The sequence below is a fragment of the Schistocerca gregaria genome, chromosome 1 (genome assembly GCF_023897955.1).
Source record: "Schistocerca gregaria isolate iqSchGreg1 chromosome 1, iqSchGreg1.2, whole genome shotgun sequence".
Lineage (NCBI taxonomy): Eukaryota > Metazoa > Arthropoda > Insecta > Orthoptera > Acrididae > Schistocerca > Schistocerca gregaria.
The window spans coordinates 230,966,781-230,991,191 of NC_064920.1; the positions used below are offsets into that span (position 1 = coordinate 230,966,781).

The 24,411-nt window shown below is 43.0% G+C and overlaps 1 protein-coding gene across 1 annotated transcript in view; it reads right to left on the minus strand.

The window, feature by feature from the left end:
* The window catches only part of LOC126338336 (synaptic vesicular amine transporter), a 711,171-nt gene that overhangs the window by 69,691 nt on the left and 617,069 nt on the right, over positions 1 to 24,411 (minus strand). Inside the window, exons 4-5 of the mRNA XM_050001544.1 lie at positions 15,877 to 16,030; positions 10,909 to 10,967 (exon numbers count right to left, since the gene is read on the minus strand). Coding sequence (XP_049857501.1) covers positions 10,909 to 10,967; positions 15,877 to 16,030 — 213 coding nt within the window. The remainder of the gene's footprint in view (positions 1 to 10,908; positions 10,968 to 15,876; positions 16,031 to 24,411) is intronic.

A 24,411-nucleotide genomic window follows, 5' to 3' on the forward strand; every position in this document is an offset into this window, starting at 1 on the left:
CAAGACTTCTGGTCAGGTAACTACAGGGTTATAAACACAAAATCAAATAGGGGTAATGCAGGAGTAGGTTTAATAATGAATAGGAAAATAAGAATGCGGGTAAGCTACTACAAACACCATAGTGAGCGCATTATTGTGACCAAGATAGATACGAAGCCCACACCTACTACAGTAGTACAAGTTTATATGCCAACTATCTCTGCAGATGACGAAGAAATTGAAGAAATGTGTGATGAAATAAAAGAAATTACTCAGATAGTGAAGGGTGACAAAAATTTAATAGTCATGGGTGACTGAAATTCGGTAGTAGGAAAAGGGAGAGAAGGAAACGTAGTAGGTGAATATGAACTGGTGCAAAGAAATGAAAGAGGAAGCCGCCTGGTAGAATTTTGTACAGAGCACAACTTAATCATAACTAACACTTGGTTCAAGAATCATAAAAGAAGGCTGTATACATGGAAGAAGCCTGGAGATACTGACATTTTTCAGATAGATTATATAATGGTAAGACAAAGATTTAGGAACCAGGTTTTAAATTGTAAGACATTTCCAGGGGCAGATGTGGACTCTGACCACAATCTATTGGTTATGACCTGTAGATTAAAACTGAAGAAACTGCAAAAATGTGGGAATTTAAGGAGATGGGACCTGGATAAACTAAAAGAACCAGATGTACAGAGTTTCAGGGAGAGCATAAGGGAGCAATTGACAGGAATGGGGGAAAGAGATACAGTAGAAGAAGAATGGGTAGCTTTGAGGGATGAAGTAGTGAAGGCAGCAGAGGATCAAGTAGGTAAAAAGACGAAGGCTAGTAGAAATCCTTGGGTAACAGAAGAAATATTGAATTTAATTGATGAAAGGAGAAAATATAAAAATGCAGTAAATGAAGCAGGCAAAAAGGAATACAAACGTCTCAAAAATGAGATCGACAGGAAGTGCAAAATGGCTAAGGAGGGATGGCTAGAGGACAAATGTAAGGATGTAGAGGCTTATCTCACTAGGGGTAAGATAGATACTGCCTAGGCCCCCGGAGTAGACAACATTCCATTGGAACTACTGACGACCTTGGGAGAGCCAGTCATGACAAAACTCTACCAGCTGGTGAGCAAGATGTATGAGAGAGGCGAAATACCATCAGACTTCAAGAAGAATATAATAATTCCAATCCCAAAGAAAGCAGGTGCTGACAGATGTGAAAATTACCGAACTATGAGTTTAATAAGTCATAGCTGCAAAATACTAACGCGAATTCTTTACAGACGAATGGAAAAAATGGTAGATGCGGACCTCGGGGAAGATCAGTTTGGATTCCGTAGAAATGTTGGAACACGTGAGGCAATACTGACCTTACGACTTATCTTAGAAGAAAGATTAAGAAAAGGGAAACCTACGTTTCTAGCATTTGTAGACTTTGAGAAAGCTTTTGACAATGTTGACTGGAATACTCTCTTTCAAATTCTGAAGGTGGCAGGGGCAAAGTACAGGGAGCGAAAGGCTATTTACAATTTGCACAGAAACCAGATGGCAGTCATAAGAGTCGAGGGGCATGAATGGGAAGCAGTGGTTGGGAAAGGAGTGAGACAGGGTTCTAGCCTCTCGCTGATGTTATTCAATCTCTATATTGAGCAAGCAGTAAAGGAAACAAAAGAAAAATTCGGAGTAGGTATTAAAATTCTTGGAGAAGAAGTAAAAACTTTGAGGTTCGCCGATGACACTGTAATTCTGTCAGAGGCAGCAAAGGACCTGGAAGAGCAGTTGAACGGAATGGACAGTGTCTTGAAAGGAGGATATAAGATGAACATCAACAAAAGCAAAACGAGGATAATGGAATGTAGTCAAATTAAATCTGGTGATGCTGAGGGAATTAGATTAGGAAATGAGACACTTAAAGTAGTAAAGGAGTTTTGCTATTTAGAATGTAAATTAACTGATGATGGTCGAAGTAGAGAGACTGGCAATGGCAAGGAAAGCGTTTCTGAAGAAGAGAAATTTGTTAACATCGAGTATAGATTTATGTATCAGGAAGTTGTTTCTGAAAGTATTTGTATAGAGTGTAGCCATGTATGGAAGTGAAACATGGACGATAAATAGTTTGGACAAGAAGAGAATAGAAGCTTTCGAAATGTGGTGTTACAGAAGAATGCTGAAGATAAGGTGGATAGATCACGTAACTAATGAGGAGGTATTGAATAGGATTGGGGAGAAGAGAAGTTTGTGGCACAACTTGACTAGAAGAAGGGATCGGTTGGTAGGACATGTTTTGAGGCATCAAGGGATCACAAATTTAGCATTGGAGGGCAGCGTGGAGGGTAAAAATCGTAGAGGGAGAGCAAGAGATGAATACACTAAGCAGATTCAGAAGGATGTAGGTTGCAGTAGGTACTGGGAGATGAAGAAGGTTGCACAGGACAGAGTAGCATGGAGAGCTGCATCAAACCAGTCTCAGGACTGAAGACCACCACCACAACAACAACAAAGTATTGTACTTAGATATGTTACCTACACAAATGTATTCCCGAAATTTCATTACTCTACATTAATTATATTTTGAAGTTGTCATTATTTTCCATCACTGTATTTCATCTGTTGTCGTTAATAATGAACCATTTCTCAGAGCACACAAGGAACCTGCAGTTGTTGGCGCACGATTGTAGTTTTGTCTGGCTACAACAACAGGTTTCCACAAGACCATCCCTATCAAAACAGGTATCGATGTGTGGCATTAGTACATTGTTTTTGAAGGTTGTGGTACCGTTTTGATAAGCTGTCAGACTACTGAAGATAATAGGTAGTGAGTACATCCGTTGGCCCCACTTCGGTTTGTGTGAGGTATTTTCGCCTCGAATGACGTGCCACTCTCTCTGTACGCCCACACCGGGGCAGCAGCCGACGAGAATACAGGGGAGCGCGTGTCGGGAATAGCGGCCAGCCAAGCCGAGGCGATCCAAAAGGAGAGCGAACGGCACGCTCTCTGCCCACCTGGCCGGCGAGGGCTTTGCCGATCACCGCTGGCGGCGCGCCGGCCGTGAAGTTATTTCACACCCAGCGCTCAATTCTATTAGCTAAAAATCTGCCGGCGACGCCTTTGCCGTGATTACACCGCCCTCGATACGGCGGCTTCATCACCACACTGTGAGATAGTCCAGCGTGGCTCCCACCATCGCGCGAGGAAAGATTTTATCGCTACTCCAGAAACACCTTCTGACACTGGAGTACACTGGCGTACTCCCATCAAATACACCGAGTGACACAGCTCAGTTGCCACGAGTCATTCGTCTCATATAGGGTTCAGAGCCCGGTACGTCTATTATGAGTGAAGTTCACATTTGTCTCATTAGACTACTGTAGGCAAGTGTGCGCATGCATGTTTAAATGTGCCTATCGTGACTCAGTATCTCCGCTATATGGTGATTATTGTTTGCGTAGTGTGTATCATGTGCGTATCTGCCGGGTACTTACCTAGACGAGTGTGGCAAACCACTTAAAGGCCACAGTCAGAATGGTTAGCTAAGGCGGCCCATCAACTTAGGGCAGTATCGCGTCCCTCAATCCCGGAAATGGCGCATTAACGTATTCAGCTGTCCGATTGAGTCAATGTTGTTCTATGTAGTAACAACAATTAATTTCATCTTTTACATTGTAAACCGTCTGCCTTAACCACCACTAGTACAATTAGTGAGTTAGGAAAGCTGCAGTTGTTCGCTAGCTATATGTTAATATAGTCACACTGTTGCGGATAGACTGATTTAGCTGCCCATTCCAGTCTCACGGACGACTAAATTTTTACCTTTTCTGTTGCAGTGCTAGAAGTGACCAGATCTAAAATCACTAAGAAAATCCCATCAAAAGGCTTCTTGATCCATTCAATATGGGAATACGTGTGAAGGTATGGAAGGTTTGGAATTAACGACCCTTCGACACTGGTCATTAGAGATGAAGCACAAGCTCGGATTGGTTCAAGGACGGAGAAGGAAATCAGCAACGCCCTTTCAAAGGAACCATCCACATATTTGCCTGGGTCGGTGTAGACAAATCACGGGAAACCTGATCTGGACGGCGGAGTGGATTTTAACCATCATTCTCTTGAATACCGAGTCCATGTTGTTAAGACTGCAGCACCTCACTCGGTAATAAGCAAATTATATTGCTGAACTGCTAACTTGGTAATGCCACACGTTTCTTGCTTCTGTTGACATAATTTTTTTGTAAATTTGTAATCTGAATGATGAAATTGTGGCACTGAAGAATTTGTTGTCAGGTTTTTGTTATGCATCTACTCCTGCTGCCACACTACCATATTCATGTAGGCCTGTAATGCTACTTGAGTATGACACAGGTCTTCACAGATTATTTAGAGATCAAAAGTGGATAATACCTTACTACATCGTGACGATTTCGACACGATCATGTTACAGATATTTGATTTTAAATGAAGATAGGTTTCATCATAAGGATATCTTGAGAGTTGTAATTCATTTGTGTTAATGTAATGCGTACTGTACAGCGTTAAATGTTACTTTCTTGAACAAAATGTATAAAAGTAAGAGAGAACTGATAGTCATCAATATATCCTCTCACGTTATATAAAACAGTCTAATCATGCTCGGGCACTTTTTCAATTCCACGTCTGTAAAAATTTACTTCTTCAGAGTTTAATTACGTCGTGAAGCAAAGTTTCACGCACTTGCTTCAGCAAAGAACTATTCTTGATGGTTGTTCGATAAGGAGCAAGAAAGGTAAACATTTGAGGGTGCTGGATTAGAAGAATAAGTGGTGTGGAGGATGGCTTCCCACCGAAGCTACTGGAAGCTTCTTTTATGAAATCAGCAGAGTGCAGGCAGCTTCTCGTGCAGGAGTAACACTCGATGTAGACTTCTTAGTCGTTTTCCTTGTACTGCGACTGAAAGATGCCTCGGTTATTGCAACAGGTGTTAACTGGGATGGACACACCCCTGGGATGCCCCTCTTTGTGCCACCAGATGCATTGCATTTCATTTGTGGACTCACACTGCCCTTTACTTGAGAAGTTTCTTGTTAGTATTCAATCATTATTTTCTTTTCCTGAAGTTAACGTTAGTTGGTTCTAATCCTCTTCCGGCCATCTGGAGTTGGGCTTTGTGTGTTTTCCTTACAGTTCTTAAGACATATAATGGGATAATTCCTTTGATTTCGTGGTCGGTTGTAACTGTAAACCTAATCTTACTGCTGTTCCTTTTACTCCAACATTGCCCACTGAGTGCAAGTATCGCACGAAGTCTAAATGGTCACAGTTCATGCCTATTGCAGGGAACGGTGACGTGACCCTTAGAGATAAACTGTGAAAAACGTCTTTCGCGAATGCGGTGATTAACTCAGCTCAAAACGATCCTACTTGAATCGAAAAACTACTTTCGACGGTGATTTCTTCTATGCCCTTGACATGACTCTTATGTTTCCAGCTGCCTACACTGCGTTCACACCTCTATTAAATCCAAAGGGACCAAAATGTCACATATGTTAGACACTTTTTTGTTTTACGCTTCATTTTCTAATTCTTAAATTACAGTCGTCATAACGTTTAAATATGCAACATTTATTAAGTAACCACACTTCAACTAAAAAATGAAGATTGATGAATTCACTTATTAATAACGTAATGGGCAAAACAGAATCATCACGAACTTATGCACCAAAATATGAGCTTGCGTAAGGACAATAAAATCGCCACGAACTTGTGCCCCAAGATACTTTATTCAGATCAGTTTTACCCACGGTGATAGATTACATATTTTATTATTTCTTACGTCATGTTGCTTGAGCAATTGTGACAACTCTGTTATTACTGCAAGATGTTCACTCGGTTTATCGAAGATATTTCGCGCTGAAAACCAAACTACAGTATTAAATAATATACAATATTAAATAATTGTTTACATGCCAATGCGAGTGCAGACACGTGCACAGTAAGCCTTATGTCAGCTGCCTGAGAGTAGCTTATCGGCGCTTGCTGCACCGGGCGGAAACTCTCGATCACAAGTTGTTCTGATTTTGACAGACAGCCCCAAGCTCTTTCAAGGAGATGTTGTGCAAAGTTTTGCTAATACTGTCAGGTTAGAATATGAAGTAAACTATCTTTGAACTTTTATCAGACGATACTTTTACCAGAGAGGTGAAATGCAGGTTAAAAATAAAGGAAGGAGTGGATTCGATATCTCGGCTTTGAGGTTGTACTGCTCGCCGTTTACTGCTAAATCACAAACACGTACAGCATCAGAACACTTCAAGTGAAAAACAATACTTGCTGTATAGACTTCAGAATTCCTCAGTTGTCAGTCGGTGGAAACGACACTCACATGATTTCAGTGATTTCAAAATCAAGTCGAATGTACACATTGAGTAACCGAGTAAGCTGGTGAATGGCGGTGCGATTTAACAAGGAAATGAATGCATTGAACAGGCTGTAATCCACCACTAACGACTCAGAACTCTTACTCAGCGTGGAACATCATTCATGGCGACAAAATTATGACACAGCGACATGCGAATTTGGATACTGGGTTGATGCTTAGACTGGTAAGCGTAAGGCCTTGTTTCGATTGTCATTGATCTTGATCATTTTTAACACGGATGAACAGACACTTTTCATCTCTGATAACGCCAAGTAAGGAACATAGCGATGCTCTGTGGCTCAAAAAATGGTTCAAATGGCTCTAAGCCCTATGGGACTTAACATCTGAGGTCATCCGTCCCCTAGAATTAGAACTACGTAAACCTAACTAACCTAAGGACATCACGCACATCGATGTCCGAGCCAGGATTCGAACCTGCGACTGTAGCAGCCTCGTGATTCCAGGCTGAAGTGCCTAGAACCGCTAGGCCACCGCAGCCGGCCAACTGTGGCTCCAAATCCACTTTATACATAATGTTCCTTCGCTACTGACTAGAGCAGAGTCGGTTGAGGTTGGGTCATTACAGGGTCGGAAGTAATGGCAAGTGAAAACAGTGATCAATAAGATTTCTTACGTTGTAAGTGTTAATTTATTTAATGAACTAATCATCATGTAAGGCCATAGGGAACAAATTTCTTATTTAGTTTGAACCTGAGATGTGCAAACTCACAGTTCAGGAATGGGATTCGAGCTAGGATCTCCCCTTTTGTGAGGTCTGACATTTTTGGGACGACTTAGTCAGTTCTATCATTTCTTTGCTTCCCAAAGATTCCAGACTTATCACACCATGCTACTTCTAGCTACTGATTCGTGTTACAAAACAACGCTGATACGTGCGGGTTCAATTCCCAGTAAGCAAATAAATTTTTGTCACGTTATTTCGAGTTCAAACAGGCATACTTCTCGCTACCAGTGAAAGAAACCAATATACAAAATATCGCTACTGGTGAAAAATTTCGGTATCTAATATTTGGTTTTGCTCAGTTAACAGTCCGATTAAATGCTACGTTACAATCCCCTTGCAACACAAAGCATTATGCTCCGTCATTTCAAGTTTACACATGCATACGTTATGTCAGTTGTGAATGAGACTATAATTAACATCTTTCATGGCTAGTTATAAACGACTGTAGCTGGTGAATAGAAGTCTTGACTCATTATACAAATTTCGGTCATGTGACTTCAACTTCGGCCTGATACTGGCCAAATATTTGATATTTCTTGTCCTTTTATGCCTATTCGGCAATGACGCTTGGTGTTGTGTTCTAATGTCAGTCAGGTACGAAAGCTTTGCTTATTTAGTATTTGCTGTGGGTGCTGTATTTGAATCCATATCCAGAACAAAAGAGTCATTCCATTTAAAGTTCAAACTGGTAAACAGCTAGCTGTTTATGTATACCTTAGATATTTCGTGTCACTTTACAATGATAACCAGAGCGAAGGGGACTTTCCAACTGCGCATAGATCCACATGTAATTATGTGTACAGTGAAATTATTAGTGATACGCTGTTGATGCTGAGCTTTTCAGAGAACCTTTGACGCTGTTGATCATGGTTTTCTGTGTGATCACTTCATTAACCAGTTAATGCAGAACCACTAGTCTGACTAACGACTGTTAACAGGTAACTGGAAAACCTTTAAGATTGCAATAATACACTCCTGGAAATTGAAATAAGAACACTGTGAATTCATTGTCCCAGGAAGGGGAAACTTTATTGACACATTCCTGGGGTCAGATACATCACATGATCACACTGACAGAACCACAGGCACATAGACACAGGCAACAGAGCATGCACAATGTCGGCACTAGTACAGTGTATATCCACCTTTCGCAGCAATGCAGGCTGCTATCCTCCCATGGAGACGATCGTAGAGATGCTGGATGTAGTCCTGTGAAACGGCTTGCCATGCCATTTCCACCTGGCACCTCAGTTGGACCAGCGTTCGTGCTGGACGTGCAGACCGCGTGAGACGACGCTTCATCCAGTCCCAAACATGCTCAATGGGGGACAGATCCGGAGATCTTGCTGGCCAGGGTAGTTGACTTACACCTTCTAGAGCACGTTGGGTGGCACGGGATACATGCGGACGTGCATTGTCCTGTTGGAACAGCAAGTTCCCTTGCCGGTCTAGGAATGGTAGAACGATGGGTTCGATGACGGTTTGGATGTACCGTGCACTATTCAGTGTCCCCTCGACGATCACCAGAGGTGTACGGCCAGTGTAGGAGATCGCTCCCCACACTATGATGCCGGGTGTTGGCCCTGTGTGCCTCGGTCGTATGCAGTCCTGATTGTGGCGCTCACCTACACGGCGCCAAACACGCATACGACCATCATTGGCACCAAGGCAGAAGCGACTCTCATCGCTGAAGACGACACGTCTCCATTCGTCCCTCCATTCACGCCTGTAGCGTCACCACTGGAGGCGGGCTGCACGATGTTGGGGCGTGAGCGGAAGACGGCCTAACGGTGTGCGGGACCGTAGCCCAGCTTCGTGGAGACGGTTGCGAATGGTTCTCGCCGATACCCCAGGAGCAACAGTGTCCCTAATTTGCTGGGAAGTGGCGGTGCGGTCCCCCACGGCACTGTGTAGGATCCTACGGTCTTGGTGTGCATTCGTGCGTCGCTGCGGTCCGGTCCCAGGTCGACGGGCACGTGCACCTTCCGCCGACCACTGGCGACAACATAGATGTACTGTGGAGACCTCACGCCCCACGTGTTGAGAAATTCGGCGGTACGTCCACCCGGCCTCCCGCATGCCCACTATACGCCCTCGCTCAAAGTCCGTCAACTGCACATACGGTTCACGTCCACGCTGTCGCGGCATGCTACCAGTGTTAAAGACTGCGATGGAGCTCCTTATGCCACGGCAAACTGGCTGACACTGACGGCGGCGGTGCACAAATGCTGCGCAGCTAGCGCCATTCGACTGCCAACCCCGCGGTTCCTGGTGTGTCCGCTGTGCCGTGCGTGTGATCATTGCTTGTACAGCCCTCTCGCAGTGTCCGGAGCAAGTATGGTGGGTCTGACACACCGGTGTCAATGTGTTCTTTTTTCCATTTCCAGGAGAGTATTTCCAATTATCACAGAAGTTTGGGTGTACAGGTTTCGCAAAATCTCTTAATAATAGTGTTGACTAAGGATTACTTAATGATTTATGTGATAAATATGTCCGCATGCTGAGATGGGTGGTAACGTGGTCGCCTCCCATACAAGCGGGCCCGGGTTCGATTACCGTCCGGGTTGGAGATTTTCTCCGCTCGGGGACTGGGTGTTGTATTATCATCATTTCATCATCATCATCATCACCGGCGCGTAAGTCGCCCAACGTGGCGTCGACTGAAATGAGACTTCCACTCGGCGGCCGACGATGCCATTCGCTCATTTCATTATATGGGAGGGTTATGGATATTACTTGTCTCAGTCACTTATTGGAATAAATGTGAGTTTGCAATCGCGAAGGACTGTCTCATCTCTTGTAAAGTGTTTCCTGGAGTTTGCAGTATCGTGGTATTGATTTATATCTGGATTCACTGCCGTACAGTACAGTGTTCTCTAGTGGTCACTTATGGCAAGCGTTATATATAGTCTAAGGAGTGCGTAGAAAAGAGATTGGAGGATCTGCAAGAAAGTGGTCTGCATGCGAATCGGGTGGGTCGGAATTCGGGTCGTTTAGATACTTTTTAGGATGATAGTATATTATGGGAAATTGCTTTCGTACCAGCCCGTATATGCTACAATGTTCGCAATGGTTATGTAATGGTGCGTATCCAATTGTATTTTCAGTTAAGGCACTGAAGTCCACAGATAAAATACCATTGTAATACCTGTTCAACAAGTGAGAAACTGAAGTCCCATTTTGGGAACGGTAATAGTACAATACATCTATCATACCTAGGTAATACTATAAAACATGGAACCGTCGTCTTGAAAAACTGCAGCTCAATCAGTGAAAATCTGTGTAAACTGTTTGTGGTGCTCTACCATTACTCCTTCAGAATAGTCAGAGCGGACGGATATTCAACACATGTACAACGCATTCTCCGTTAATTGTGTCTGTCAACCCTTCTACGTCAAAATACGTGATTCATAAGATGATGTACTACATAACTAAATCGAAACATAGATGGTTCACCATATTCTGCAGCATTGTGCCCTAATGTTTCTTCTGATCTGTCTAACCCATTCTTAAAATCTAGAAACACCTATGCACCAACAGTTGCTCCTTACACAAAGAGCAGATGTAGTATTATGAACTGATTCTGAATATTTGAGTCGCTACAAGGCAAATGTCAACTGTTTATTCTGACGCTTAGAGTAGCAGGATAAAATACGATGATTTTATGCACAATTTGAACACAATGCAAAGCATACGTTTAGGAAAAATAGTGATGGAGACACGTTGCCGTAATCCTTCAGATACAGTTGTAAAACTTTATGATTAATTTAGATTATCCATTAGGCATGTACTTACTCAAGGTCGAAATAAACATTATGATGAAGCCTGTGAACATGGGAATGCTGTATCCAATCCTGAAACAGAAAAAAATTATCAGAACGTAAGAAAGCTGTAGCCGTCGATGTGAAAGGAGATTAGTAGTGCTAAAAGAAGGCAACAAATAGTAATTATGGGTCTCGTAAAGGTGCAACTACATGGCTAAAGATTCACTAAAAAAGACATTGAGAGTCTACGGGCTGTTATGGACCATATCATCTTTGGACAACGAACTCTCCTGTATTTAGATGTTGGTAACTGAATGCAGAGTTTTAAAGAAATCATACGTTTTAGTATAAGAAATTCTTAGTATTTTGCAAAATTTAAATAAAATAATTTTCTCTGGTCACATGTCCTACTTATTTTCTCCGTGTTTACGAGATAAATCTGGAAGTACCACTTTTTTTAAAAAAAATGCAAAATACATTTCATTCTTGTGATAGACCAGGCATATTTCGCTACCTACATGCCACCGCCTGACGGTCTCTATATATTTATCTGGAAAAAAATTATAACACCATGGATACTGATATACGACCCTTGTAGTTGACTGTCGCCGTGAACACATTTTGTAATTTCAAAACATAAATAAGCAAGTAGGTAATCAGGAAAGACAATGTATAGCTGTAGAAAGAAGGAAGAATTTTGCTTTGCAGAAGGAAGATTTCGAGAGCAAAAGTTGTTTTTTGTGTTATTTCTAACATCATTTAAAAAGACAGGAAAGGAGACGTTTATGTTATTACTGATAACAGTTTAGTTACCTGTATCTCCATCTTTATGGTTAACAGATATATCTGGTGTGTAATCATCGTGGCCTATTGAACAGGTGCACTCTGCAGAGGTTATAGTGATAAGCAAACGGAAAAGAGAGACGAATTTCAGAGTGAAACAAATTGCAGCAAAACTGTCTACAGCACGGTTAAACAAGTTAATTGCATGTATTCGTCAACAAAGAGAGATGCAGCCTTGATAAAATGCAAATATTTAATAAAATCGTAGTTTTTTAAAAGCAAAAGTTCACTTGGAATTCCTATTTCTTTTCTACGATGACGTACTTCAGGTGCGAGTGCTGCAAGAATGATAGGATCATTCAAAAGCAGTGACACCGTTTTGTACGATCGCAATCCTGGAATATGACTCACTTAACTGGTGAAAAATCTTTGTCTAACTAATATTGGTGTTAGGGTTTGTGCGAAGCCATTTGTCAACTGTTGGTTGCAATACGCTTTAAGTGGCTTAAAAAATGCAACGCCTCTATTGGCTATAGCCTGTGGGTCACCTGTGTGGAGGCAGAAGAAACATGATTACACCGTTATTTCTAGCTGAAGTTGTAGCTTGCACAGTATTGGTACGTATTACTTGTCCGTCTAATATTAATAACACCTTTCCGTTACTATTGGATTTTACAGTGTTGACGAAGCGCTCCATTCACTGAATAGACAATTCACTAATCATCCAACTGCTGTCTGAAGCAGGATAATTTGAAGATGGCTGAAGCTACAGGTTTCAAATCATCGTAAAATCGTTTTCTCTTAAATGGAGGCACATACACAGCAGGAGCAACAAACAGACATGGTATTTGTTCCCCTTTCTGCACCTAGTTTTAGCGCCTACGTTTTGCTTTCCCTTTCGTGTTTTTGAGGTTTCTGTATCGTGGATAGGCTAATGTCGTCAATATTGAATAACCACATAGCGTAAATACCATGTTTTTTTTCACTAAATATGAAAGAACTTGAAAAAAAATCAAGACAGGTTCTTCGTTGGGCCAAATGTTGAAGCTGTCGAAGTAGCTTCTGGTTGGCACAATCATAATTCAGGGTGCCCAAACGTGAAGCTGTAATACTATTGTTTACGTGCCGTCCTATTTTTAAATTTGTGTACTCCCATTTGTTTGTGAAAAATCAAAGGCTAGCCTTTACAGCTCAGTTCGAGGACCTCCAGAGATGAGAAACTCAAGTTACAGAAAGAGACCCGCCAGTTCGTTCTCAAGATCCACAGGTAAGTCTGTATTACGTCCAAATTTCTTCAACACATATGGCGGTACAGTTATTAGAACATATTGTTAAAATATATGTAGTGACCATCGTTTTAAAACGTACCGGTGCAGTATATAAGCGGCGATGAATAAGTTTCCGTTCAAAGGGTGTACAATCCAGAATCGGTATGCCAATCAGCCATAAACGCCTTGAGCGTTGAGGCAATGATCCCACAGACGCACTAGGTTGGAGGTACCCGTTTGGGAAAACACCACGTCCTGCTGCGTGAAGAAGTCCGTAACTGCCTGCTGCACAACCTCGTCCGACAGGAATTGTCGACCCTTGAAGGCTTTTTCAAGGGACCAAAGGCGCAAAAATCGCATAATCGCTTGTGGAAAGATCAGGACTTCATGTCGGTGCTTTCATACCCGCGTCGCAATTGCGCTGCGTTGTATATAAGCCCGGAAACTTTTTGATCGCCTCTTATGTAAGAGAAGTGATGGTACAATTTTTTTTATAAGGGGATGCCACACTTATTGTTCACGAAGCGTTAGCTAGGGTGATTGTAAAATTTTCTGCGCTATATTATCACTAAATAAGTGCGTAGTTACTCACTACATAAATTATAAATAACCTTTTAATACATGTGAGAGCACAATTCCACAAACAAATATTTACTACCTCAGAGCCTGAAATAAACATGAACCACTCCACGAGAGAATTCTCACTGTCTGTCAAACTGCCGTGTGTAGCTTCCTAGGCACAGCATAGTACACTTTCTGTCCAACGGACGTCGTCACCATGCAGACTGTTTGCTAACTACGTTACTGGTACAGTTTAAACGGTAGTACAATTTGTAGGACATTCCCCTACGTGCAGCTTTGTGATCATGGCTGCTGTCACGTTGGAACCAGAAAGTGTCCACTGCACATCGTGACGTAGAATAATGGCAACACTTGGTTACCGAGAATTTTTGCAGATAGACCCTAGTTTATGTTCCTGGTAACCTGAAAGCGAGGGGCCAAGTCATGGTACGAAAACACCCTCACCGCAACACGCAACTATCTTAAACCTGAAATAAGCCCTCCACACGCTTCAGGTGAAACGCCTCATTGGGCCTCAGTGTGCTCGACACCTGGCACCGTTTGGAAACATGCAAAACCGCGACTCTTCGGACCACGCTACGAGACGTATGAGAAAAGTAATAAGATTGACTTTTTATGTACCGAAGTTTTTATTTCCAAACAACAATATTATCCAATTCAAAGTAGTTCCCTTAGGCAACTCTATACCGGCTGACTCGTTGTTTCCAGACTTGGCAGCTGCACTGAAAGGCTTCAACTGGTAGGGCCTTCAACATGTAGGTCACATTCTTCTGAAGTGCCAAAATGACATTCTTTCAAGGCATTTCCTAATTTTCAGGAAATGAAAAAGGTCACAAAGACTCAGATCAGCTGAGTAGTGGGCCTGTGGGACAACGAAACGCCGTTTGACGTCGATAATTCCGTGATGAAAGTGGCCAGGTGAGATGAGGCGTTCTCATGATGCAACACCCACTTGTCTGCAATGTCAGCTCTCAATCGATTCGCCCTTTTCCTGAACATTTCAAGGACATCTGTGTAAAAAACTTGGCTGACAGTTTGTCCTGGAGGGGCAGTCCTTTGTGCATCATACACCCACTGTAAAAAAAAAATAAAGACAGCATTCTTCACCTATGATCACATGACTGAACCATTCGTGGTCATTGGCAGTCCTCTCAAAAAGATCAACGCATGCTTTTCTTCGATCGTCCTTCTCAGTTGCATTGTTTTTTATCAGCATTTTGGTCAAAACTTAATGTACGGTGATAGTGTTTAAGTTTAACAGGTCACCCATCATCCTTATTCTTAAAAGTCGGTCTGCTCTCACAAGAGTACTGAAACGTTCGATGTTTTCGTCATTTTTTAAAGCTGAAGATCTCTCTGAGCGAGATTCATCTTCAGTGTATTCTTGACCTCCCAAAAATGATTTTTTCCAGCTGAAATCTTGTGGTCTTCATAAGGAATGTTCCCCATAGGCTTGTCTCAACTTTTCGAAGATCACATTCGCGGCTTCCCCAAGTTTAACACAAAACGTGAAGGCATAATGTGGGTTAAATCCCAGAGTTCCATTTTCATAACACACAACAAAAACAGAACTTCACTGGCGGTGCTTCCCAAAGTCACGTGATGACTGTGCGGGCTGAGAGCTGGAAGGGACGAACACACCGGTCTACACAAACAGAACATCAAAGCGGTGCGAAATCACTCGCAGTGTTGTCAGTCTCATTACTTTTCTAACACATCTATTATAGACCTCCAGTGATCTACTTTACAGTCTGTTTTCTTTGACTCATTGAATACTTGCAATTCCGTATATCGATGTTAACAGTGGCCTTTTACGAGGTACTCGGCTACCAATATCCACTGAATGCAGATCCCTTCAAAATGTTCGCCCGGAAACTGGTTGAGATGGATCTACAGTCACTGACAGCAGCAACCCCTGACCGATCTGAAATCTATTCTGACTGGAAAGACGTGCCAGTCGTCTCCGGTCCCTGTCTTTTAGGCTCTGTTCTTAGACCATGTTACATGTCTACGAGTGGTGACCATCCCTTGGTGACACGTTGGGCACTCCTCTTTAACACACCAACAAATCGTGCAACTTCATTGACGGTGTGTTCCTTTCTGTCATTCTGTCACGTCCAGACACTGCTGTCATACATAAGACAGGCTCATAAACTTCAGTCTCATGACTTACGTCAGCGGTAATGTGACCGATTGGCACGAGGTCTGCACCATCCAATGCGACCAGAGGGCTCTTTTAAATGGGTATGTAATTTCGCTAAAGGAAATTTTGTTGTTGTATATAACCGACTAAAAAATGCGTCTGACAGCTCCTTTTTTTCTTTTTTTTTGCACGAGAGACAGGCAGTCAGAAAAGAGGCACTTACTTGTGAGTGAGCGGTCCGACGATGGGGTTGGCGAGTAGTTGGACGAAGGCCTTGGATGCGAACATCATGCCGACTGCCACCGTCTCCTCGATGAGGTCTTTGTGCCGCTGCCTGCGACGCTGCTCTGCGGGCGAGAGGGTCGTCGTCACGTTGTCTGCAGAAAGAATACAGCAGTTCCTCAGGACAGCGTATTAGGACCATCATTCTTCCTAAAATACAACAACGACTTTCAAATGGTGTTAGTCAACAGTAAAGAATTCACTTTGGTGAAGGCAGGAGCAGTACAGATTCTGCAAAATCAAGAAAACTCTGTTTAAACAAAACAGATGAAATCCTCAAGGTAGTTTAAAAATTGTCAGTCTATCTAGAAATGATCATGACGAAAGTTTGCACATTTCACCTTCAAGACAAGAGGAAGATCGTTGCCTACAAAATATTTTTCCATCTGATATGAAACACTCATGCATGTCAAATATAAAGGGGAAAGGATGTTACGAAAAGTATAGGTTCTTGGCCGAAGTACTTCAAATGGTTCACATGGCTCTGAGCACTATGGGACTCAACATCTGAGATCATCAGTCCTCTAGAACTCAGAACTACTAAAACCTAACCAACCTAAGGACATCACAGAAATCCATGCCCGAGGCAGGATTCGAACCTGCGACCGAAGCAGTCGCGCGGTTCTGGACTGAAGCGTTTAGAACCGCTCGGGCACCGCGGCTGACAATTACTTCAAATTTCTACATTCAGATGAAACGATGAAAAATATTAATGAATAATTGAGTGCCTAACAAACGAAATATATTGTGTTGAACAGACTGTAATTCCTACCGTGAGAAAAAATTATAGCGGCGCAGTACCCGTGTTGGAGACAGTGCATCAAACGTCACTACATCGCCGGACGAGCGAACGTTCGACAATTTGACAGAAACGTGACTGCAAACTCGTATTTATTGATTAGCTGTTGTTGTTATATATGCAACGGAGCAAGGCTGGCCGTGAATAACCTATTGCCGAACGTAACAGAGGTCACCTTCACCACGCAGTATGATGTAGGTGATGACGCGCTTATTCTCCGCATTCCGTTGATACCCAGTGAATTCAATATGCCCTTCGATTTAAAACGATTGCTGTTTCCCACGAGGCTTGCATTCGCTATGAGTATCAACAACACACAGAGCGAATCACTTTGTTTGGCAATTATTAAACATCACGGGCGACGCCGGACACTGCAGCTAGTTTGCAATAAAGTTAACACTGAGAATAAATAAAATAAATACCATAAATTTCTGTTTAAAGGGGTAAAATGACATTATTTAATTAAATTTAGATGATACCTCTCCAGATTCCTAGCAATCAATACAGATTGTCAGTTTTATCACCGGGTTATGTTTTAAAATTGTACTTTAATAGGAACTACTAGACACCTGCGTGGTTCATTCTTGAGTACATCTACAATGGATGAGGATAATTTATTCTCGTCAAACAGATATCGCATGCCACGCGTAATTCCACATCACACAGTTGTAATAGTGCACGACTTCGAACCGCATATGTGACTGCACGGTAAACAATTGTATGTAGATATATCGTTTGTGGCTTTGAACTTTGTTTTGATAGATGTTTGGCTATCTTTTGACGCTAATATTAGGATATATTTGAAGCAATGAAATAAATAGTAACTGCAGGGAAGCTAAGACGGAACCGTTGCAGGAACACGGACGGAGAACCAACGTACGCATACTTACAATGGGCGCCAACACTTCCCGCGCGCATGCTGAGCCGCTATTTGCGGAATACGGGAATGAAATGAGGTAATTTCAGGACACAATATCGTAATCCACGGCAAGCGACACCTTCTCTGCAACGATAACGAGTGAGATAGATGGGTGATATTTTTTCTTAAGTTTACTTAGGAGAGCTCAAACAATAAATTCACTTTGTATGGACTCGTTTAGTTCAGCGACTGCGCAAAGAACTTATACATCATCAACGTGCAGTTATTTGGGGCGTTCCTCACGTGCGCCGCTCCTGTCTAAGCTAATAATGACGCCATTCCTTGTTTGAGTTTATAGCATTCAGTTAGCCGTAGCTTTACTTCATGTAAGTTTAAATAGCAGGAGGTGGAGGGGCGAGAGGAGTGGTTCGGTGGCTCGGTCTCAAACATCATGTTAAAAAAAATGAAAAAATACATAACTTGCTATACTAGATTCTTGTATGCTGAATACAGCTGAACATAAAAATACATAGACGGAAAAAAATCGTAAAACCAAGAAGGAGTAGTACTATGGACGGTGAAGCGAAATTCGCGCATTCGGGCTTCGCGGCGCGATTCTTCATATTCCAGCGATAAAAACATGTATGTCACAAAATTTCGTCTTGCGAGTACATCCGGCAGAAAAAGGACATTAAAGAGTGGCAATCTGGCAACACTGTAACCACATGAAGGGTAACTACCTCAGACAGCACACTCAACTTGTGCTGTGCAGTTGGCAGAGGGGGTAGAGTTTTGAGTTAGCGTGCAGGCGGTTGAGGGTTCAACCCTGGGTTGGTTAGCATCTTTTTATTTTCTAATTTAATTCTGACATTTCATACTGTAATATATACCGTTTCTTAAGTCACATGTACCCTAAATTTATAACATTTTGTAATGCTGAACACAACGGTTAGGCAAATAAGAAATAGATAAAAAATGGTTCAAATGGCTCTGAGCACTATGGGACTTAACTTCTGAGGTCATCAGTCCCCTAGAACTTCGAACTACTTAAACCTAACTAACCTAAGGACATCACACACATCGAAGCCCGAGGCAGGATTCGAACCTGCGACCGTAGCGGTCGCGAAGTTCCAGACTGTACGGCCTAGAACCGCTCGGCCACCCCGGCCGGCAAGAAATAGACAGCATGAAGAATTACACAAGAAATAGACAGTGGAAAGAATTAATAGGACAATGGTAATAACACACAGAAATATTAAACGAGTTTTGACATTATTTCTTGCTAGTCCTACTGATAACGTAAGGCGTTCACGACATGTAATGAATCTGAACGAAACTGGCCAGTGTGGCCCAACGGTTCTAGGCGCTACAGTCTGGAACCGCGCGACCGCTACGGTCGCAAGTTCGAATCCTCCCTCGGGCATGGATGTGTGTGCTGTCCTTAGGTTTAAGTAGTTCTAAGTTCTCAGGGACTGATGACCTCCGAAATTAAGTTCCATAGTGCTCAGCGCCATTTGAACCAGTTTTGATTCTGAACGAAGCTAGAATAATAGTTTATACTAATCTATGTAAAAGGAGGTACAAAGAAAACAGGTTTCGCATCTAGTAGATGCAGTGGAGCAAATAAATTCGAGCCCACGACGTGGGAAAGGCTTCTTTCAAAGCTGACAAATCTTCCATTTCTACGATTGTAGTGTGTAAGTGCAAATGGTTTCCAGAGGACCCGCTGCAATCGCTGTTGGCGATGAAGGTGCCAGATACCGTACCACCTGGACTACATTTACCAAATAAAAAACATATGCTTGAACCGAGGGTCGAATCCTCGACCTCCTGCATGCTAGCCCAAAACGCTACTCACTGCACCAACTGTACATCGGATATTACAACTCATGACAGAGGTAGTTACTGTATGTGTGGTTACAGTGTTGCCAGATTGCAACCCATTAATGTCCTGTTTCTGCCGGATGAACTCGCCAGACGAAATTTGGTGACAGGCATTTTTTTTATCGCTGACATGTGAGTAGTCGCGCTGCGAAGCCCGAGTGCGCGAATTTCGCTTCACCCAGTATAAACGAAAGTTGGTAGGCGTGTTTCTACGTCTGAAAGACTATGTCTATTCGTATTAAGTAACATACGCGTACATTACAGCTACATGCCTCAACCAATGCACGAAAGTGAGCCAAACCCAACTTCAGCTTAGCTGGCTGACGTACACACATCACCAAGAAGGAGTTGTGCTACACAATGAATATGTTTATTGGTTTGTAGCTGGTAGCACCACTACGTGGATGCAAATCAGGTTTGCTTTAAATACACGCTGTAACGGTCGTGAGCATTAGCTACCTTTGAGACGGGTCGTGGTGAGTTCACTTTAGTCAAGAATGCCTTTAAGTTGATAAATACGCCACTATCATATGACCTACAAGATAGTGTCGGAAGTTCCATGCGGCTTTTGGCGGATGATGCTGTAGTATACAAAGAAGTTGTAGCATTAGAAAATTGCAGCGAAATGCAGGAAGATCTGCTGCGGATAGGCACTTGGTGCAGGGAGTGGCAACTGACCATTAACAAAGACAAATCTAATATATTGCTCGTGATGACTGAGTGTTGTGTGATGTCCTTAGGTTAGTTAGATTTAAGTAGTTCTAAGTTCTAGGGGACTGATGACCATAGATGTTAAGTCCCATAGTGCTCAGAGCCATTTTGTAATATATTGCGAATACATAGAAAGAAGGATCCTTTATTGTCTGATTATATGATAGCAGAACAAACACTGGTATCAGTTACTTCTGTAAAATATCTGGGAGTGTGCGTACGGAGTGATTTGAAGTGGAATGATCATATAAAATTAATTGTTGGTAAGGCGTGTGCCAGGTTGAGATTCATTGGGAGAGTCCTTAGAAAATGTAGTCCATCAACAAAGGAGGTGCCTTACCAAACACTCGTTCGAGAAATACCTGAGTATTGCTCATCAGTGTGGGATCCGTACCAAATCGGGTTGACAGAGAAGATAGAGAAGATCCAAAGAAGAGCGGCGCGTTTTGTCATAGAGTTTGGTAAACGTTTAGCAAACTCAAGTGGCAAACTCTGCAAGAGAGGCGCTCTGTATCGCGGTGTAGCTTGCTGTCTAGGTTTCGAGAGGGTGCATTTCTGGATGAGGTATCGAATATATTGCTTCCCTCTACTTATACCTCCGGAGGAGGTCACGAATGTAAAATTAGAGAGATTCGAGCGCGCGGAGGCTTTCTGGCAGTCGTTCTCCCCGCGAACCAAACGTGACTGGAACACACCGTTGGGTGGCTTGCGGAGTATAAATGTAGATGTAGATGTGGAGATCAACATCTCTCTGAATCTAATTAGATCGCGTTATAGAGTTACGAAAAGCTGGATGTTCTTTCCGCGATACTGCAGAAAGATTTAGCAAGATCGTGGTCACTGGACGTGATTACTGGCAGCGGTGGTCACTAGCATGTACTTCGCAAAAAGACCAGGCTCCGGACGGCCACGGCACTACCGAGAGGAAAGACCATCGTGTTCGGTATATGGCTCTGGAGCATCGCACTGCATCTGCAGCAGCAGTTGGAGCAGCAGCTGGCACTGCAGTGACACAACGAACTGTTAAAAATCGGTTATTTCAAGTACAATACCGAGCCGGATGCCCTGTAGCCTGCATTCCACTGAACCCAAACCATAGCCATTTACGACATCAGTTGTGTCAAGCGAGAGCTCACTGGAGGGCATGGTGGAGATCTGTTGTGTCTTCTGACGAAAATTGGTTGTGCCTTGGTGCCACTGATGACCGTGTTGGTTCGGAGCAGGCCATTTGAGGGCAAGCAACCAACGTGTCCGCGAGCCAAACACACTGGACCTACTCCTCTAGCCATGGGCTGGGGTGCGATGTGTATGACTGCAGGAGCACTCACCATGGCTGTGTACGCCATTCATGAACAGCATTCCAGGGGGATAACTCTCGGGTACATACCGCTGTTGCAACCCAAATGCTCTACAGCGTGTCCACATGTCGCTTGGCCTGCTCGATCACTAGATTTGTCTTCAATCGAGCACATATGGGACACCATCGGACGACAACTCCAGCGTCATCCACAACCAGCATTAACCGCCCCTGTATTGTCCGAACAAGTGTATTTCTGTATTTCCGGAAGGCTTTGGACACGGTACCACACAAGCGGCTCGTAGTGAAATTTGTGCTTATGGAATATCGTCTCAGTTATGTGACTGGATTTGTGATTTCCTGTCAGAGAGGTCACAGTTCGTAATAACTGACGGGAAGTCATCGAGTGAAACAGAAGTGATTTCTGGCGTTCCCCAAGGTAGTGTTATAGGCCCTTTGCTGTTCCTTATCTATACAAACGATTTGGGAGACAACCTGAGGGGCCGTCTTCGGTTGTTTGCAGATGACGTTGGCATTTATCGACTAATAAAGTCATTATATATGCGAAAATTGGCAGTTCACCCTAAATAACGAAAAGTGTGAGGTCATCCACATGAATGCTAGAAAGAACTCATTAAACTTCGGTTACACGATAAATTAGTCAGATCTAAAAGTCGTAAATTCATCTAAATACCTAGGTATGACAATTACGAACAACTTAAATTGAAAGAAACACATAGGAAATGTTGTGGGGAAGGCTAACCAAAGACTGTATTTTGTTCATTTTGTTGACAGGACACTTAGAAAAAGTAACAGACCTACTAAGCAGACTGCCTACACTACGCTTGTCCGTCCTCTTTTAGAATACTGCTGCGCGTTGTGGGATCCTAACCAGATAGGACTGACGGAGTACATCGAAAAAGTTGAAAGAAAGGCTGCACGTTTTGTAATATCGCGAAATATGGGAGAGAGTGTCACAGAAATGATACAGGATTTGGGCTGGACATCATTAAATGAAAGGCGTTTTTCGTTGCGGCGGAATCTTCTCACGTAATTCCGTTCACCAACTTTCTCCTCCGAATGCGAAAATATTTTGTTGACACCGACCTACATAGGGAGGAACGATCACCACGATAGAAATCAGAGCTCGTACGGAAAGATATAGGTGTTCGTTCTTTCCGCGCTATACGAGATTGGAATAATAGAGAATTGTAAGGTGGTTCGATGAACCCTCTGCCAGGCACTTAAATGCGATTTGCAGAGTATCCATGTTGATGTAGATGAACAGGCATAGCACTCCATCGCACAAACCGACACCTGGCACCTGTACAGCACAATGGCCGTCGGGTGTGGCCGTGCGGTTCTAGGCGCTACAGTCTGGAACGGCGCGATCGCTACTGTCGCAGGTTCGAATCCTGGCTCGGGCATGGAGTGTGTGATGTCCTTAGGTTAGTTAGGTTTAAGTAGTTCTAAGTTCTAGGGGACTGATGACCTCAGAAGTTAAGTTCCATAGTGTTCAGAGCCATTAGAACCATTTTGAACAACACAATGCATTCGCGTTTGCATGCTTGCATTCAACATTCTGGTGACTGTACGGGCTATTAACGTACCACCATTTCGCACTTGCAATGGATTATCTCGCGCTTACATTATTCTGTATTCTTGCAACGTTAATAACTTACATATGTTACTTAGACAAATGAATTCCCGTAATTTCATTACTCTACGTTAATTAATTTTTTCCGTCAGTGTATCAGTACACGACAAGGAATAGTACGTGGTCTGCAGAAACATCACTTATGCTAGAAACAGGAACTTCCCTCACAAACTAGCACGGCTTTAGGTTACGATAAACTAATTCGGCCAGCGCTACTGTCACGGCAGGTTAAAGCAGCAACTGGGCGCGTGATTCTGTGTTCGGCTGTGGGCAGGAGCGGAAAGCCAAAAGGGGATTACGCAAATGGTCGGCCTCGGACCTCCTCCCCCCCCCCTTCCACCCCTCCCTCTACCGACAAAGGCAGTCATCGATTGACGCGGAACACGCCGTGTTTGGCACACGTCACGCGGACTGAGCCGTGTGTACCACGTATCAACAAGGACAGAGCCAGCGGGGCTCGCGGCCGGAAATGAGCGAATGTGCAAATGGTAGGCGCCGGGCCCGCTACGACTTAACGAGCAAAGGCTGCGCCACAACCGACACCGTTCCCAGCCAAGCTGTAGCTGTTTACCAGGTTTCGTTCAGCACCCACCTCTGTCCGTAGAAATCTGTTTAACATCGAAGTCGTTGTAATTCTAATTTCAAATTAGTACCACCTGAAAGTTAGAGCATTTACAAATGTTACAGCAAATTTAACCCGCTAATGTGTCAGCTTACCAATACGACACCGCGAACAACGGATATCAAATCTGCGGATTTCCTTCCTAATCGACGAAATCTATACACCTAAACCTTGTAATATAAGAACCTTGAATATCATATTGGAATACACGATATACAGCTTGTAAAGTATTACTCGATGCACAGTATCGAGAATTTCACTATCGTATGGCCTCATTAGAAATTTATTATTCATTACTTTATGTTATATACAGGAACTGTAACACTCTGTGTCATCAACAAAATCACAAACTTCAATAATTTGTAATAACATAGCCCGCGGGATTAGCTCAGCGGTCTGAGGCGCTGCACTCAAGGGCTGTGCGACTGGTCCCGGCGGAGGTTCGAGTCCTCCCTCGGGCATGGGTATGTGTGTTTGTCCTTAGGATAATTTAGGTTAAGTAGTGTGTAAGCTTAGGGACTGATGACCTTAGCAGTTAAGTCCCATAAGATTTCACACGCATTTTTTGTAATAACATTTCTATGACTTCATAATTAGCAAAAATAAAATAGATAAATTTAAAGAAATATTAACGATATTTTGTAGTG